Consider the following 14345-nt stretch of genomic DNA (forward strand, 5'->3'; position numbering starts at 1 on the left):
GAATGCTCTCAATTGAATTGAAACTTGTCTAGGGCTTTTCATCCCCATGAAGGGGGATGAAATATTATCAGTATTATCAAATATGCATTTACTGATCAGGCCTTCATCATCCTGCAATTGAATCTAAACTCTCTAAATGGAGATCAACATTTGTTACATTGAAAATGGAGCCTATGGAGATGTGAAGTGAGCCTGTGCTGTATAGAATATGGAAAAGAACAAGCAAAGTAGGCCTGAAGATCAGAAAAGTAGGGGAGGAAGATACAGAATCACAATTCAGTTTCTTCTGCTGATTTTGATGTTCAACAATTTTACTGTTTAAACCATAAATCCATGATCTGGATACCCCTTTCTTGGAATCAATATAATAATCTGTAAAATCTGAATCTGTTTATATTTAAACTAACAGTTGGTATTATTTTATTCTCATAACCATCCAAGTGGATTTTACCAATATTATCACCACACTTGCACTGAGCATCAAAATCGGAAGTCAGCTTTTCTCTCCTTCAAAGGTATACATATTTTGAAAGGATTTCAACCCAAGGTGGTGTTGCCATGGTTTTCCCAACTAGGAATCAGTGTCAAGTTCTTTAAGGTGTTTATTGTGCGTAATTAAAACAGTAAGAATTTTGATCCCAGGTCACAGTCACAAACTCTACTACAGCTTTTATTCTTCATCAGCCAACAGTAATAATACAACTGAAAATGAGGTATAATTACCCATTTTAGTGCTCTCACCTGATGGTCCTTCCGTAAAAACTGATAACGTCTGTCCTCCAACACTCTGCATTGTGAACGGGTGCTCCCTGGGTGCACTAATTGGTGCATCTTTTCCGCTGGCATTTTGGATACTTGCAAGCTCCTCGTTTAAAGTAAAGGAAACCTGGCAGATAAAGATAGTCAAGTCAGCTGCTACAATTTCACAGGACCAGTAGCACCACTCAGAATGGAGCCACATGATTCAAACAATGGCAAACATTTAACGCACCCACAATTTTAGCTGAGGCAATGTTAAGTTTTCTCAAATCACAAGCATCTGCATTGTTTCAACAAACTGGTGAAAAAGCAACATTCTGAATTACTTTGTACCTTTAGTAAAAAGTGTCATTCTTTGATAACTGTTTAAAAGGTACATTGTGGGCACAGTTGATTGAATTGGACAAAACATTCACCTAATGAAAATAAGAAAAGTTCTTACATAATTCAAAGCCAAAAATAAAGATAAGTCACAGAGCAGGTTTGAAGGGCCGAGTGGCCTAATCCTGCTCCTAATTCATAAAACATTTTTTTTCAAAAAGACATTTAGGCACTTTGAATGGTAATTAGAAAGGCAGAAACTAAATACTGTCAGGAAGCAAAACTGCTGCAAGAATATAGGTTCTGATAGATGTGAAACAGTAGGGAAACACCATCATTATCGATGCTACGGCTGCAATGGCTCTTCACTGAGGAGGCCCATTAGCAGACAAAATAAGGGATGAAAGGGATTACAGACATTGGGAACTGTGCAGACATATAGCAGAACAGAGTTCATGACTTTGCTTTGATATTTCAATATTATAGCCAAAAAAGGGTAAACAAGGTTGCAAGTCGTCAAAGCCAAACTTGTAATCGAGTGAATAGGATCAGAGGTCCACCACAGCAATATTGAGAAAATTATGCTTTCTTGCGTCCCTTGAATTGTACATTACACATATAGAGCAGAATTTTCTGGCTATCCCCCCACCCCCCAAGTCTGAGAGTGTAGTGACTGCATTGAATCATTGACGGCATGTGTCCTTCGCTGGGTGGGCCAGCAGATATTGCCCATGCCGAGGTCACCCTGAGAGGGTGGTGAAGAGATGGGTTCTGCCCCCGCGGCATGTGGTACACTGTGACTCACATTACTGTTTTCAGGGCAAGCTGGAGGAGCTGCACCTAGGCACAGTGCTGGAACTCCAGGACAGGTCAAAGTTAGGGTGATGACATGCTGGGAGGGGAGCTTCAAGGTGGCATGGCACTGATCGATCTGCTGCCCTCTGCGCTCCACGTGCTTGCACCTCCTTGCTATGGAAGGTTAGACCGTGTGGTGCCTAATGTGATGTAGGCAGAATTTGGCCAAGAGGGTGTGGTGGACGGACAGGCCTAGCATCTTGTGTGAGTGTTCGGCAGCAGCGGAAAGAGAAGACATGCAGCCCTGCAATGTCCCACTCTGGTTGGGGTGGGCCATCCGCGAAGAGAGTCCAGATACAATTAGCACTAATCAATGCTCTTCTCTCCTTTTCAGGAGAAGAATGCACATAATGCAGCCGAGCAGGTGATGACTGGCAGCAGGCCGGCACAGTTAGCGATTCTCAGCTGCTTCAAGGAGGCCCTTGATTTGGAGAGACGCCATGCGCCCAGGTCCATCGGTGTTGGTGAGGCTTGGGTGCCACGGGCAGATATGTTTGCCCAGTGAGGTCACCGTTGTTCTCCCAGCAGCCATGGCAGTGCTGAATGTTCAGTGATTGAAGTTTGCAACATAGCTTGACCATTGCTTATGGAAGGATGAGCGCATAATGATCCGAGGGACAGGGATGCACATCGACATTGGATCAGTTAACATAGAGACAATGTCCCTGTTCTTCCTTTCAGCATCAGCGGTGCAGGGCCGGGAGAAGCAGCAGCAGAGGCCCCCCTCTCACACCTGAGGGCCCTGAAGTCTCACCAGCATCACACTATCTCTGGTGGGAATTAGAACATCAGCTAGTGTCCCGGGGCACAGCGGTGAGGACACTTCACAGTCGCTGGAGGAGCTGGCAGAAACAAAGAGTGCCCATGGCGCCAGCAGTCGGAGGACTGCAGGGGACCAGGCACATGCTCAGTCGGTACCTGATGATGTGCCTCTGGAGCCATCCGCGACGCAGCATGTGCAGGAAATGCAGCCAGGTGTGCAGGAGCATCTTGGGGAGATACATGGGGCTATGCTTGGCTTGGTGTGCTTGGTGGAGGAGTCTACAGGGACTATCGCCAAAGCGATGAGTCTCATTTCCAAGCGCCATGCGACCTCCATGCAGAGAGTGGCGACTCTTGTGGAGAGGCTCCTCCAGGAGACCCATCAGGGCTTCCTGGGGATGCGCTCTGACCAGCAAGCCCTTACATCAGCATTGACCTCAGCTGGTCAGTGCCAGTGTGGGAGATGGTCTGGGCATCAAGTTTCCCAGCTCAGTACCCATCCATCCACAGTGAGCAGGGAGGTCTGAAGCGACCTCAAATCGGCGCAGCAGCTGCCTGTCACCTCTGTGGGCTCCTCTCAGGGCGCTCCGGATGAGGGCGGCAGCTCCTCTGCCCCTCTGCCAGTGAACGTTGTATCCGGTGAGGCTGCGACAACTGGGGAGATGCCAGCTGTGGAACTGGCAGCTCCCTCCCAGGCAGGGCCAGCACAGGCTCCACGGGCCAGAGGACGACCGCCAAGGTCATTGAGGCCAACAGGGCAGCAGAGTCAGCAGGCTGTCTCAGATACCACTCTCAGCGAGAGGTCAGCACCAAGACATAGCACCCGAAAACATAAACATAAGGCACCTTAGGCACGCAACGGGCTTATCACTGGTGCTTTTGTGTTGGCCCGCAATGAGGTCTTTATGAGTTGGTGTGATTTTTAACACCTTTTTCATTTTGTTTCATAAAGTTTCTTTGGTTGCAATGGGACACCATGGCTGAGATTGCCTCTTTTATTCTGCAGGTGGATGGTTTCCAATAATGTAATGAGTGCTTTGTAGGACATTCAGCTTTATTAACAAGGACCTTAGTTAATGTTCCTAACCAGGCAGATTTTACACTTAGGTCTCGAATATGGGGCATACAGCCCAGGCTTGTGCTGAAGGTCCATCTGTGGTGTGCTAGCTGAAGGTTCGTTGGATTAAAGCCTCCCGGGTGCCCCTGCCTCCCTGGAGTATGCCCAGGTCAGCATCTACCCCCTCAGCATTTCCCCGTGCATGCTCATCCTCGAACTCACTGCTGGATTCATCGTGTGCATATGCAGCCAATGCGTCAACATCTTCATCGTCCACAGCGTCCCCCCTTTTCAACGTAAGATTGTGGAGAGCGCAGCATGCAACCACTATCGGCGACACATGACCTGGGGGGTACTGGAGTGCACCCCCTGAGCGGTCCAGGCATCGGAAGTGCATCTTGAGAAGACTAATGGCTCTCTCCACCACAGCCCTTGTGAAAGCATGGCCCCTATTGTACCGCTGCTCAGCTTCTGTTCTTGGATGGTGGAGAAGCGTCATGAGCCACCTTCTGAGGGGATAGCCCTCGTCACCCAGCAGCCATCCATCCAGCCGGGCTGGAGCGCTGAAGAGCCTCGGCACCTGGGAGTGTCTGAGGATGTAGGCGTCGTGGGAGCTGCCTGGGTGCCTTGCACAAACTTGCAGAATCTGCATCCTGTGATCACACACCATCTGCACGTTCATGGAGTGGAAGCTCTTCCTGTTGACGAAGGCACCGGGCTCACCTGCTGGCGCCTTGATGGCCACATGTATACAGTCTATAGCACCCTGGACGCGGGGGAAGCCAGCAATGGCCGCGAAGCCTCTGGCGTGCCTGGTCCCAATGGAAGTGGATGAAGGTCAATGCACGCCTGAAGAGAGCGTCTGTAACCTGCTTGACACAAGTGTGGACAGCTGATTAGGAGGCACCACAAAGATCACCCACTGACTCCTGGAAAGAGCCAGAGGCATAGATGTTGAGGGCAACTGTGACCTTTAGAGTCACTGGCATGGGGTGCCCACCCACACAGTTCAGGGAAATCTCAGGCCGAATCATCTGACAAGTATAGTTGACTGCCTCCCTTGAGAGACGGAGCCTCCTTCGGCACTGCATCTCAGACGTATTGAGGTAGCTGCTTCGCCGCCTGTATACCCTAGCAGCAGGATAGTGGCGTCTTCTGTGGCTCCTTCCACCTTCGACTACCTCTTGGCCCTGTGCCCCTTGTGCCTGCACCTGACCTCCCAAAGGTGGCTCCCCTGGAGGCTGAATGTACACTCCTGGCCTCCTCACCCTTCTAGACCTCCTTTCCTCCTCAGAGGAGGTGCCTCCAGTGGAGAGCTCAGCTCTCATTCCCAGGCTAAAGGAAGGCTTCCTGAAAAATGCAGGCCCAAAAAGGTTCCTCACTGCAGAGTGCTTACCAGAAGGTTGAGAGTCCAGACCAAGCAGCTGGTATGCATTTTGAAGTATTGCAGATCACACAGGCAAGTATCAGTAACTTTGAAACATCAATATTTGACAGAGCACACTCGCGATCCCACTGAGCCCTCTTATCCCGGCCGTGGATGAGGTTTATACAAATGTGTCCTATCTGCCTGCCCATTGCGCCCACCTTAAGATTGCACGGGCGCCGAAAAATCGTGGTCGATTGGCACTTCAAGGGCCTCATGTGGCCCATTAATTAATGGTGGGCACGCATCGGAGAGCATTGCGCACCCGCCCAACAAAATATTGCAACGGCGCGCAATGACGTCGGGACGCTCACCCAATGTCACCGTGACTCATTTTGCACGCGTGCATGCGGGGCCTGCTCCCGCACGCCAATGGGAAAATTCTGCCCATAATTCTTAAACGTGACACAGGTAGGCTACACTTCAAGACTGGTGTATTGTTTTTATTTTATAAAAGTGAGAATGGATCTCCTGTGGCATTTCTCAGTCAAACATTACACTAACATTACCAGAAGGGTGTATGGACAGTTAACATTCAGCCTGGTATTAGACAATAATGAACTTTTCAACCTGATTATTCAAAATACAAGTCATATGTGAATGCAGATCTCACATGCATGAGTGATGAACAGGAAAAAGCTAATTTCGTCTCAAAAATATACATCTAGTGACATCCAGAAAGGCGAGAGCTCCAAACCTTAACACTTGCTTTAAATAACTACCACACACCCCGCTGCTCTCCCCAACACACTCACTGGCAATGGAGCTGGGAACATGTAAAATGTACAGTATTCTGCTTCTCCCATAGGACGGCACAGAAACGAGATAGCAGCTCAGAGACTTAGCTGCTCCCTAGCCTTGCACAAAACACATTTTTGGCTTCTGCACCCAACTTCAAAGGCTCTAGCCACACAGCCATGCAAGTCACCTGCAGCCCAGCAACCAGTCTTTCACATAAGGCTAACTAAACCAATGACTAATCTGCTAGCTTTTAATATTTCAACCCACCTGCCTATAGATATGGAGAAAAACATGAGAAACTAGGGCTTCTTTTGGTAGATCTGAGAAAATTAAGGGGACAGAGATCTTTATTATGAAGGACTACAAGGTAAATGTAATAGATTATTTACTATCTTGCTAACCAGTGGAAACAAAGGTACAAACTTATGATCACAAAAAATTAAAGAAGTTAGAAAAAGAACTTCTTTACGCAGAGGGTGATTAGAATTCTAGCCACAAAACATTGTTCAAAATCTATAAATTCTGTAAAATGAGGATTAAATGCTTGACAAAAGGGGAATATTCAAGGGTACTGGGAATGAGGAGAGTTTGAATTAAGACTGGGTGATGCAAAACATGAAGGAATGAACAAGGCCAATGAACCACAGGGTTAATCAAAAACTTCTCATTTTGGTATGAAGATGGAAAAAACTGTGAAGTTTATCTTTGTTATATTATAGTTTAACGATTACATTTAAATTTAAAATATACCTCAGGTTATTGCTTTTAAGGTCCATCACCGTTTTGACAAAGCAATTGGAAATTTCATTCTTCATAAAATATCTGTTTTTGATAGCATTAGGTTATAGCAAATTCTGGGATACACAGTAAACAGGATAGTCAAAATATTTCTGTGTTCTCACCACCCTGAAAACTTGGGTAAAAGGACAATGCAATTCAAGGATTTTTTAAAGGATTTAAATGTTGTGATTCCTCCCCAATATATTTCATGAGAATTTAAACACACAGTTGTACAATGCTAAGAGGGTTACAATCTGCGAAAGGCTCTATATTTTTAAAAAGACACTGCTATCTTACAAAACAATTGCCTGCCAGAGTAAACAAATGATATACAACTTATAGGATGGAAGTTATAAGCTTCCCCCTCTACCCAGTATTGGTGCTAGGGACTGAATGCAGTCAGGCCTGATATGCTAAACAAAGACAGTGGGTGTTACATTTTAAAATGCAGCTGATTGCATGGTGTGCAACTTCAAAGTGCTCACACAAGTGTATAGATAATGATCGAGAGTTAAAGAGGCATTAATGAAAAATAAAATCAAAAAGTAAAAGATTGGAATAGAAAAGGTGGGGCAAATAGCACAGGAATAATAAGAAAACTAGGGCATTTTATAATTTATACATATTCTTTCCACTATCATGATTCCTCTTGCTTTCTGGAGCGCTAATTCTATTAGACAGTCTGCCTTCTAGCTGCTGTTTTGATAATTAATCTTTCACACAGCCATATTCTCAATCCAGTATCCGAGATAAAATTAAGCCATTTGTCATAGTGTTCAGGATTTATTCAAGCACTTTTTCCAGCCCATTAATTCATGGTTGAATTCAATGGATTATATCTGCATCACATGGTTAAAAATATTGACAAACCAGTGAATAAATTTAGAAGCTATCTTGCAGATGTTGTAAAATGGCAATAGTGAAAACCAGTATACAGTGAGCTATAAACAAGATGAACATAAGTTCTGCCTCCAGTGCAGAAGGCCAAGGCGGAGTCATATAATTCTCAGAATGGTCATGGAGCAAAGGAGCTGCTTTGTTTTTCCTCCATAATTCCACATGGAAAATACAACTTGTCTGCCACATGTTATTCTTTTATATTTTCCACATGTAAAATCCTGGCAACGGTCACTGCGTTGATTTACCAAAATCCATTGCCCTACTTTTAATGAAAAAAAAATTTCAACACTGGTGCAATGACAAATTGTTGCAGTGTTGGAAAACTTCTTTTGGCATTTAAACACAGGCTATAATAAAGACAACTAATCCCCTTTGAAGCGACAAAGTTTAAGTTATGAACTAGCTCTAGAAAAACTTGGACAAAACAACCAGAGGGGAAGTGAGAAGTTTTTTTTTAAACAGCAAGTTGTTGCAATCTGGAGTGTACTGTCTGAAAGAGTGGTAAAAACAGAACTTTCAAAAGGGAATTAGTAAATACTGAAAGAGAGAAAAAATTGCGGGGAGAAAGGGAAGGGCAATGGGACTAATTGGATAGCCCTTTCAGAGTTGGCAGAAACACGATGGAACAAATGGCTGTCTTTTGTGCGATAGCATTCTATAATTTTATGATTCCTTCTGCATACAGTAAAACAATCAAGTCAGGGGGTGTACAGCTGCATTAAGTTTCAAAGGAGTAAGGCAAGGCTGGATGGCCTCTACTTTAATGCCAGGAGCATTACAGGTAAAACGGATGAGTTAAGGATGAGGATTAACACGTGGAATTGTGATATAGTAGCCATCACTGAAATGTGGTTGAGGGAGGAGCAGGATTGGCAGCTCATCATTCCAGGATATAGAATCTTCAGACGAGACAAGGGAGGGGGTACGAGAGGAGGAGGCATTGCATTATTAGTTAAGGAGTCAGTTACTGCAGTAAGGAGAGATGATGTCTTGGCCCCCTCGATCATCGAATGAAGCTTTGTGGGTAGAGTTTAGGAATAAAAAAGGAGCAGCCACATCATTAGGTGTTTATTATAGATCCCCAGATAGTCAGCGGGAAATTGAGGAGCAAATATGTGCACAATCTGCGGAGGTGTGTAAAAACAATAATAGGGTTATATTAGGCATTTTGAACTCTCCCAACATTAATTGGGATAGACATAGTGTTAAGGGCTTGGATGGAGTGGAGTTCTTGAAATGTGTACAAGAGAACTTTTTAGGTCAATAGGTAGAGAGTCCAACAAGGGACGGCACAGTGCTGGACCGAATTCTGGGGAATGAAGCCGGACAGGTGGCTGAGGTGGTGGGGGGGGAGCATTTTAGTGATAACGACCACAACATGGTACAGTTTAAGTTTGTTATGGACAAAGAAATAGACAAGTTACAAAAAAATGTTTTGGATTGGGGGGAGAGTGGATTTTAGTAAAATAAGGCAGGATCTGGCCAAGGTAGACTGGGAACAGCTACTTGTGGGGAAATCTACAGAGAAGCAGTGGGGGGGCGTTCAAAAAGGAAATGGGGAGGGTACAGGCTCAGCATGTTCCCTCTAGGGTGATAGGAAGGAGTAACAAGCCCAGAGAACCATGGATGACCAGAGATATTCAGGTTATGATGAGAAGTAAAAGAGAGGCTTTTAGCAGGTACAAGGGAAGCAAATCAGCGGAGGCATTAGTGGAGTACAGAAAGTGCAGGGTGGAGCTTAAGAAAGCAATTGGGAGAGCAAAGAGGGGATATGAGAAAGCTCTGGCTGGTAAAAGTAGGGAAAATCCCAAGATATTCTATAAGTATATCAATGGGAAGAGGATAACCAGGGAAAGAGTAGAGCCCCTTAGGGACCAAGGGGGCAATCTATGGGTGGAGCCAGAGGACATCGTTAGAGTGTTGAATGGATGCTTCACATCCGTCTTCACCCAAGAGAATGGGGATGAAGGTATCGAACTCGGGGAGAGAGACTGCAAGGTTCTTAAGCAAATTGATATAGGGAGTGACAAGGTATTGGAGGTGTTGACAGGCTTAAAAGTGGACAAATCTCCAGGTCCGGATGATTTGTGTCCCAGACTGCTGAGGGAGGCAAGGGAGGAGATTGCAGGGGCCCTGACCCAAATTTTTAATTCCTCTCTGGCCACGGGGGAGGTGCCAGAGGACTGGAGAACAGCTAATGTGGTTTCGTTATTTAAAAAGGGTTGTAGAGAGAAGCCAGGGAACTACAGGCCAGTGAGTCTCACGTCAGTGGTAGGGAAACTATTGGAGAAAATTCTGAAGGAGAGTATCTATCTCCACTTGGAGAGGCAAGGTTTGATCAGGGAAAGTCAGCATGACTGTCAGGGGGAGGTCATGCTGAACAAATTTGATTGAATTTTTTGAGGAGGTGACGAGGTGTGTAGATGAGGGTAGTGCAGTTGTTGTAGTTTATATGGATTTCAGCAAAGCCTTTGACAAGGTCCCACATGGGTGATTTATAAAGAAGGCAAATACACATGGGATACAGGGTAATTTGATAAGGTGGATTCAAAATTGGCTTAGTTGCAGGAGACAGAGGGTGATGACAGAAGGATGCTTTAGTGACTGGAAGCCAGTGGCATACCACAGTGATCTGTGCTCGGTCACCTATTATTTGTCATTTATAAACGACATAGATAACTATGTGGGGGGTAGGATTAGTACATTTGCGGATGACACAAAGATTGGCTGGGTGGTTAACAGTGAGGTTGAGTGTCTTGGACTACAGGAAGATATAGACGGGATGGTCAAATGGGCAGATAAGTGGCAGATGGAATTTAACCCTGAAAAGTGTGAGGTGATACACTTTGGAAGGAGTAATTTGACAAGGAAGTATTCAATGAACGGCATGACACTAGGAAGTTCTGAGGAACAAAGGGACCTTGGCGCCTGTGTCCATAGATCTCTGAAGGCAGAGGGGCATGTTAGTAGGGTGGTGAAAAAGGCATATGGGACACTTGCCTTTATCAATCGAGGCAAAGATTACAAAAGTAGGGAGGTCATGTTGGAGTTGTATAGAATCTTGGTGAGGCCACAGCTGGATTGGTGTGTGCAGTTCTGGTCACCACATTATAGGAAGAATGTGATTGCACTGGAGGGGGTGCAGAGGAGATACACCAGGATGCTGCCTGGGATGAAACATTTAAGTTATGAACAGAGGTTGGATAAACTTGGGTTGTTTTCGTTGGAGCAGAGAAGACTGAGGGGCGACCTGATTGAGGTGTACAAGATTATGAGGGGGCATGAACAGGGTGGATAGGGAGCAGCTGTTCCCCTTAGTTGAAGGGTCAGTCACAAGGGGACATAAGTTCAAGGTGAGGGGCAGGAGGTTTAGGGGGGGAATGTGAGGAAAAACTTTTTTACCCAGAGGTGGTGATGGTCTGGAATGCACTGCCTGAGAGGGTGGTGGAGGCGGCTTGCCTCACATGCTTTAAAAAGTACCTGGATGAGCACTTGGCACGTCATAATATTCAAGGCTATGGGCCAAGTGCTGGTAAATGGGATTAGGTAGGTAGGTCAGGTGTTTCTCACTTGTCGGTGCAGACTCGATGGGCTGAAGGGCCTCTTCTGCACTGTTTGATTCTGTGATTCTCAAGAGGCATCAGAGAAATGACCTCTGAGGTGAAGAAGGTGGTTAATTTTATGGAAAAGGTAAATGCAGAAAATGATTTAAAACTTAATTACCAGAATGGGAACAAGGAGCATAAGTTCAAAGCACTAAAAGATAACTTCTGGACTGATATCAGGGCACTCTTCTTTGGACACAGATCCTGGATAGAGCATTGGAGTGAAAACCCTGGTCTTGGATGCTCCAAAAGAGAAGCTTCAGGGTCTTTCTAGATGGATAAACTAAGATGTGCTGAATGGTCTCTCTTAGTCGTAATTGTGCCATATGTCCTTTAAATAAATCACAAAACAGTTTTACAAGCCTGCACATTTTATTTCCAGACCATTAACTTGCCAATTTATTTTAAAAAATATCTTAACACTAGCTCAGATTTGGCAATGGGTATTGAGAGGTTGCACTAGGCTTGGCATTGGAAAGACTTCGCCCAATAGAGCTGGACTTGACACCAGTTTGGAGCTATTTGTAAGGTTTACAAGAGAGGGAGGGCTGGATAACGTATGCAACATCATTACCTTAAAAGAATAGGAGAATCTCTATTGCTCTCCACTATTGAAAGTGCATTACTGTTTTGATTTTGTGGGTGATTTTCAATCCTATTCTGCTTTCTCAAGCTCAGAGGAACACAGCTGAATCTTCAGCCAAATACTGCTTCACCTCGAATGTCCATTTAGAGCTACTGGAGCTGGGGGCTAAAGTAACCCACTCTTCAAGCAATTTCTTGCATTTTGCTGATACACAATTTAAATCCTAAAACAAATGTAAACTCACTACATCTGAGCAGTATGAAATTAAGCACACACCAGACCAAAACTCCCTTAATTTGTATTTATGGAAGGCTCAACAATGCATTTATCCATTAAAAATGCATAAATAATAAGCAAAATAAACTGGATAGCTCTTGTGCTACTAAAAAGGCTAGCTTCAACAGATGTTCCACCAGCTTTTTTTAAAATGGTGCTGCAAGACATAAAAAACGGTGTGACTGAGCTATTCAAGCTGCTAAAAATGTAAAATAGGCTCCTTGATTTTGACTCTTTGTTCCTTATTTTTAAGATCTGTGCACGGCTTTCAAGTTTGGAATCTGAGAATTATGATACAACATAATGGACTAACTGAAAACAACTATTTTCTGCTATTTTTAAGAGCTTTATCTTTTTTACTTCTGTCCTCCTCTTTAGGCTATCCACCTTTTTTCTGACAGAAAGGATGAACAGACAACAATTTGGGTTTCAACAGAGAACATCTCCTTGGATTCAGTATTGCTCTCCCACAACCTGAACCGGCAACCAACATCAAATTGCATTTATATAGAGCCTTTAATGCAATGAAACACAGGAGTGACTATCAGACAAAATTTGACACCAAACAGTATAGGACAAGTGACTAAAAGCTTGGTCAAAGAAGTAGGCTTTAAGGACAGAGAGGGATGGAGAGACTCAGGGAGGGAATTCAGAGCTTAGGGCCTAGGCAACTGACACCACAGATACCTATGATGGTGTCAGAAAATCAGGGCTATACAAGAAGCCAGATCTTGGAGGGTTGTGGGGCTAGGGGGCTTACAAAGATAGGGTGGACTCTTGCTCTGCCAGTTGCGGAAATGCATCACAAATTGCCAAGCAATTCACCTCTATTCGAAAAGGTAGACTGAATATACAGACTTACTAAACCAAAATTCATCTCTCTGGACCAAAAGATGGTTTTACTTACATAAGATGGATGAATAAATAGTAAACAGCATAACAAAACGAAAAATATATTCCTCTACGCTCCTCAATACATAATATTTCCCATTTACTTTCATCTTAAGATTTTAAGGGAAAGTTTACCCATTGCATTCTCAATCTGGTCTACTTCTCTCAGGTTGATCTGGCATTAAATTTAAAAATAATCAAGTCTGCAGGTATTGAATGTGACACTTAAACACTAGCTGTAGACTCACTGCTGTTGCCCAAAATAATAACTTGTATTTATGTAGCACAAACATAGTGAAACATCCCAAAGTAGTTCAGAGAAATGTAATCAGACAAAATTGACAATGAGCTAAAAGACTAGTTACTACAAGCTTGGTTAAAGAGGTAGGTTTCAAGGATGGCCTTAATGTAGGAGAGAAGTGGAGAGACAGAGGTGCTTATGGAGGGTCACCAATGGTGGGGTGAAGAGAGTGGGGATGCATAGAATTTGAACAATGCAGAGATCTTGGAAGGATGTAGGGGCTGTAGGACATAACAGAAATAGGGAGCAGTGAGGTCTTGAAGGGATTTAAACATGAGGATGAGAATTTTAAAACTGAAGAATTGGACTGGGGATCCAGGGATGATGGGTGATCAGGACTTGTGGGCAGCAGAACTTCGGCTGAGCTACAGTTTATATAATTCTGTAATGGAATGCCTCTGACCACCAAGTTGCCATTAGAGATCTCCAGCCAAAAAAAGGCCCGTTTCGTTCTGAGATCTCAAACTCGGCTGTCAGTCGAACCTGTTAGCAAGCTGAGGCCTACCCTTCCATTTGTGCGAATGTAACTTGAGACGATCCCTGCAGCTATCCTAAACAGCTACCTTTCATACAATTTCATGAGGTCAAACAGTGACCCATCAATATCATATATAACCATGTTTTGATAATAGAAAAGATGTATATGATTCAAGGTAATAGCCCCAGGGTGATTGAAAGTTCACACTTCAGACAACCATTTTGTGGGGATAAGGATCTTGTGTCTCATGGAATTCCTGAAAGACAATTTATCTATTCTGAACTGATGTATGCCTTTTGAAAAATGATGTGTGTGACCCTGTGTGTTAACCCTTCACTATACAAGGAGTAAGTAGTAAATTGAACACAGACAAAAAAAGAAAAATCAATTTTAAATTGTCGATCAACTCCCTTGTCAAGCAATCCCACTCCTCCTGAGCCAGTTGCCAATGTGTGCATCAGTGTGACTGCAAGGACTCCCTTCTCCAATTACCTTTTACTCACTATGGCCTGTGGCTTAGTCTTCACTCTGCAAGTGTTGTGAAATTAGGCATGGCAAGATAACTTTTCTTTCCTTCTTTAAGTGGTCACCAAAAAGGACCTGCCCA

At 44.2% G+C, this 14345-nt stretch overlaps 1 protein-coding gene across 1 annotated transcript in view; it reads right to left on the reverse strand.

The window, feature by feature from the left end:
- gtf2f2a (general transcription factor IIF, polypeptide 2a) overlaps positions 1-14345 on the reverse strand; it is a 101522-nt gene that overhangs the window by 66495 nt on the left and 20682 nt on the right. The window contains exon 4 of the mRNA XM_078559510.1: positions 742-886. Within this exon, the coding sequence (XP_078415636.1) occupies positions 742-886 (145 nt within the window). The remainder of the gene's footprint in view (positions 1-741; positions 887-14345) is intronic.

This window comes from Cetorhinus maximus, chromosome 16 (genome assembly GCF_964194155.1).
Source record: "Cetorhinus maximus chromosome 16, sCetMax3.hap1.1, whole genome shotgun sequence".
Lineage (NCBI taxonomy): Eukaryota > Metazoa > Chordata > Chondrichthyes > Lamniformes > Cetorhinidae > Cetorhinus > Cetorhinus maximus.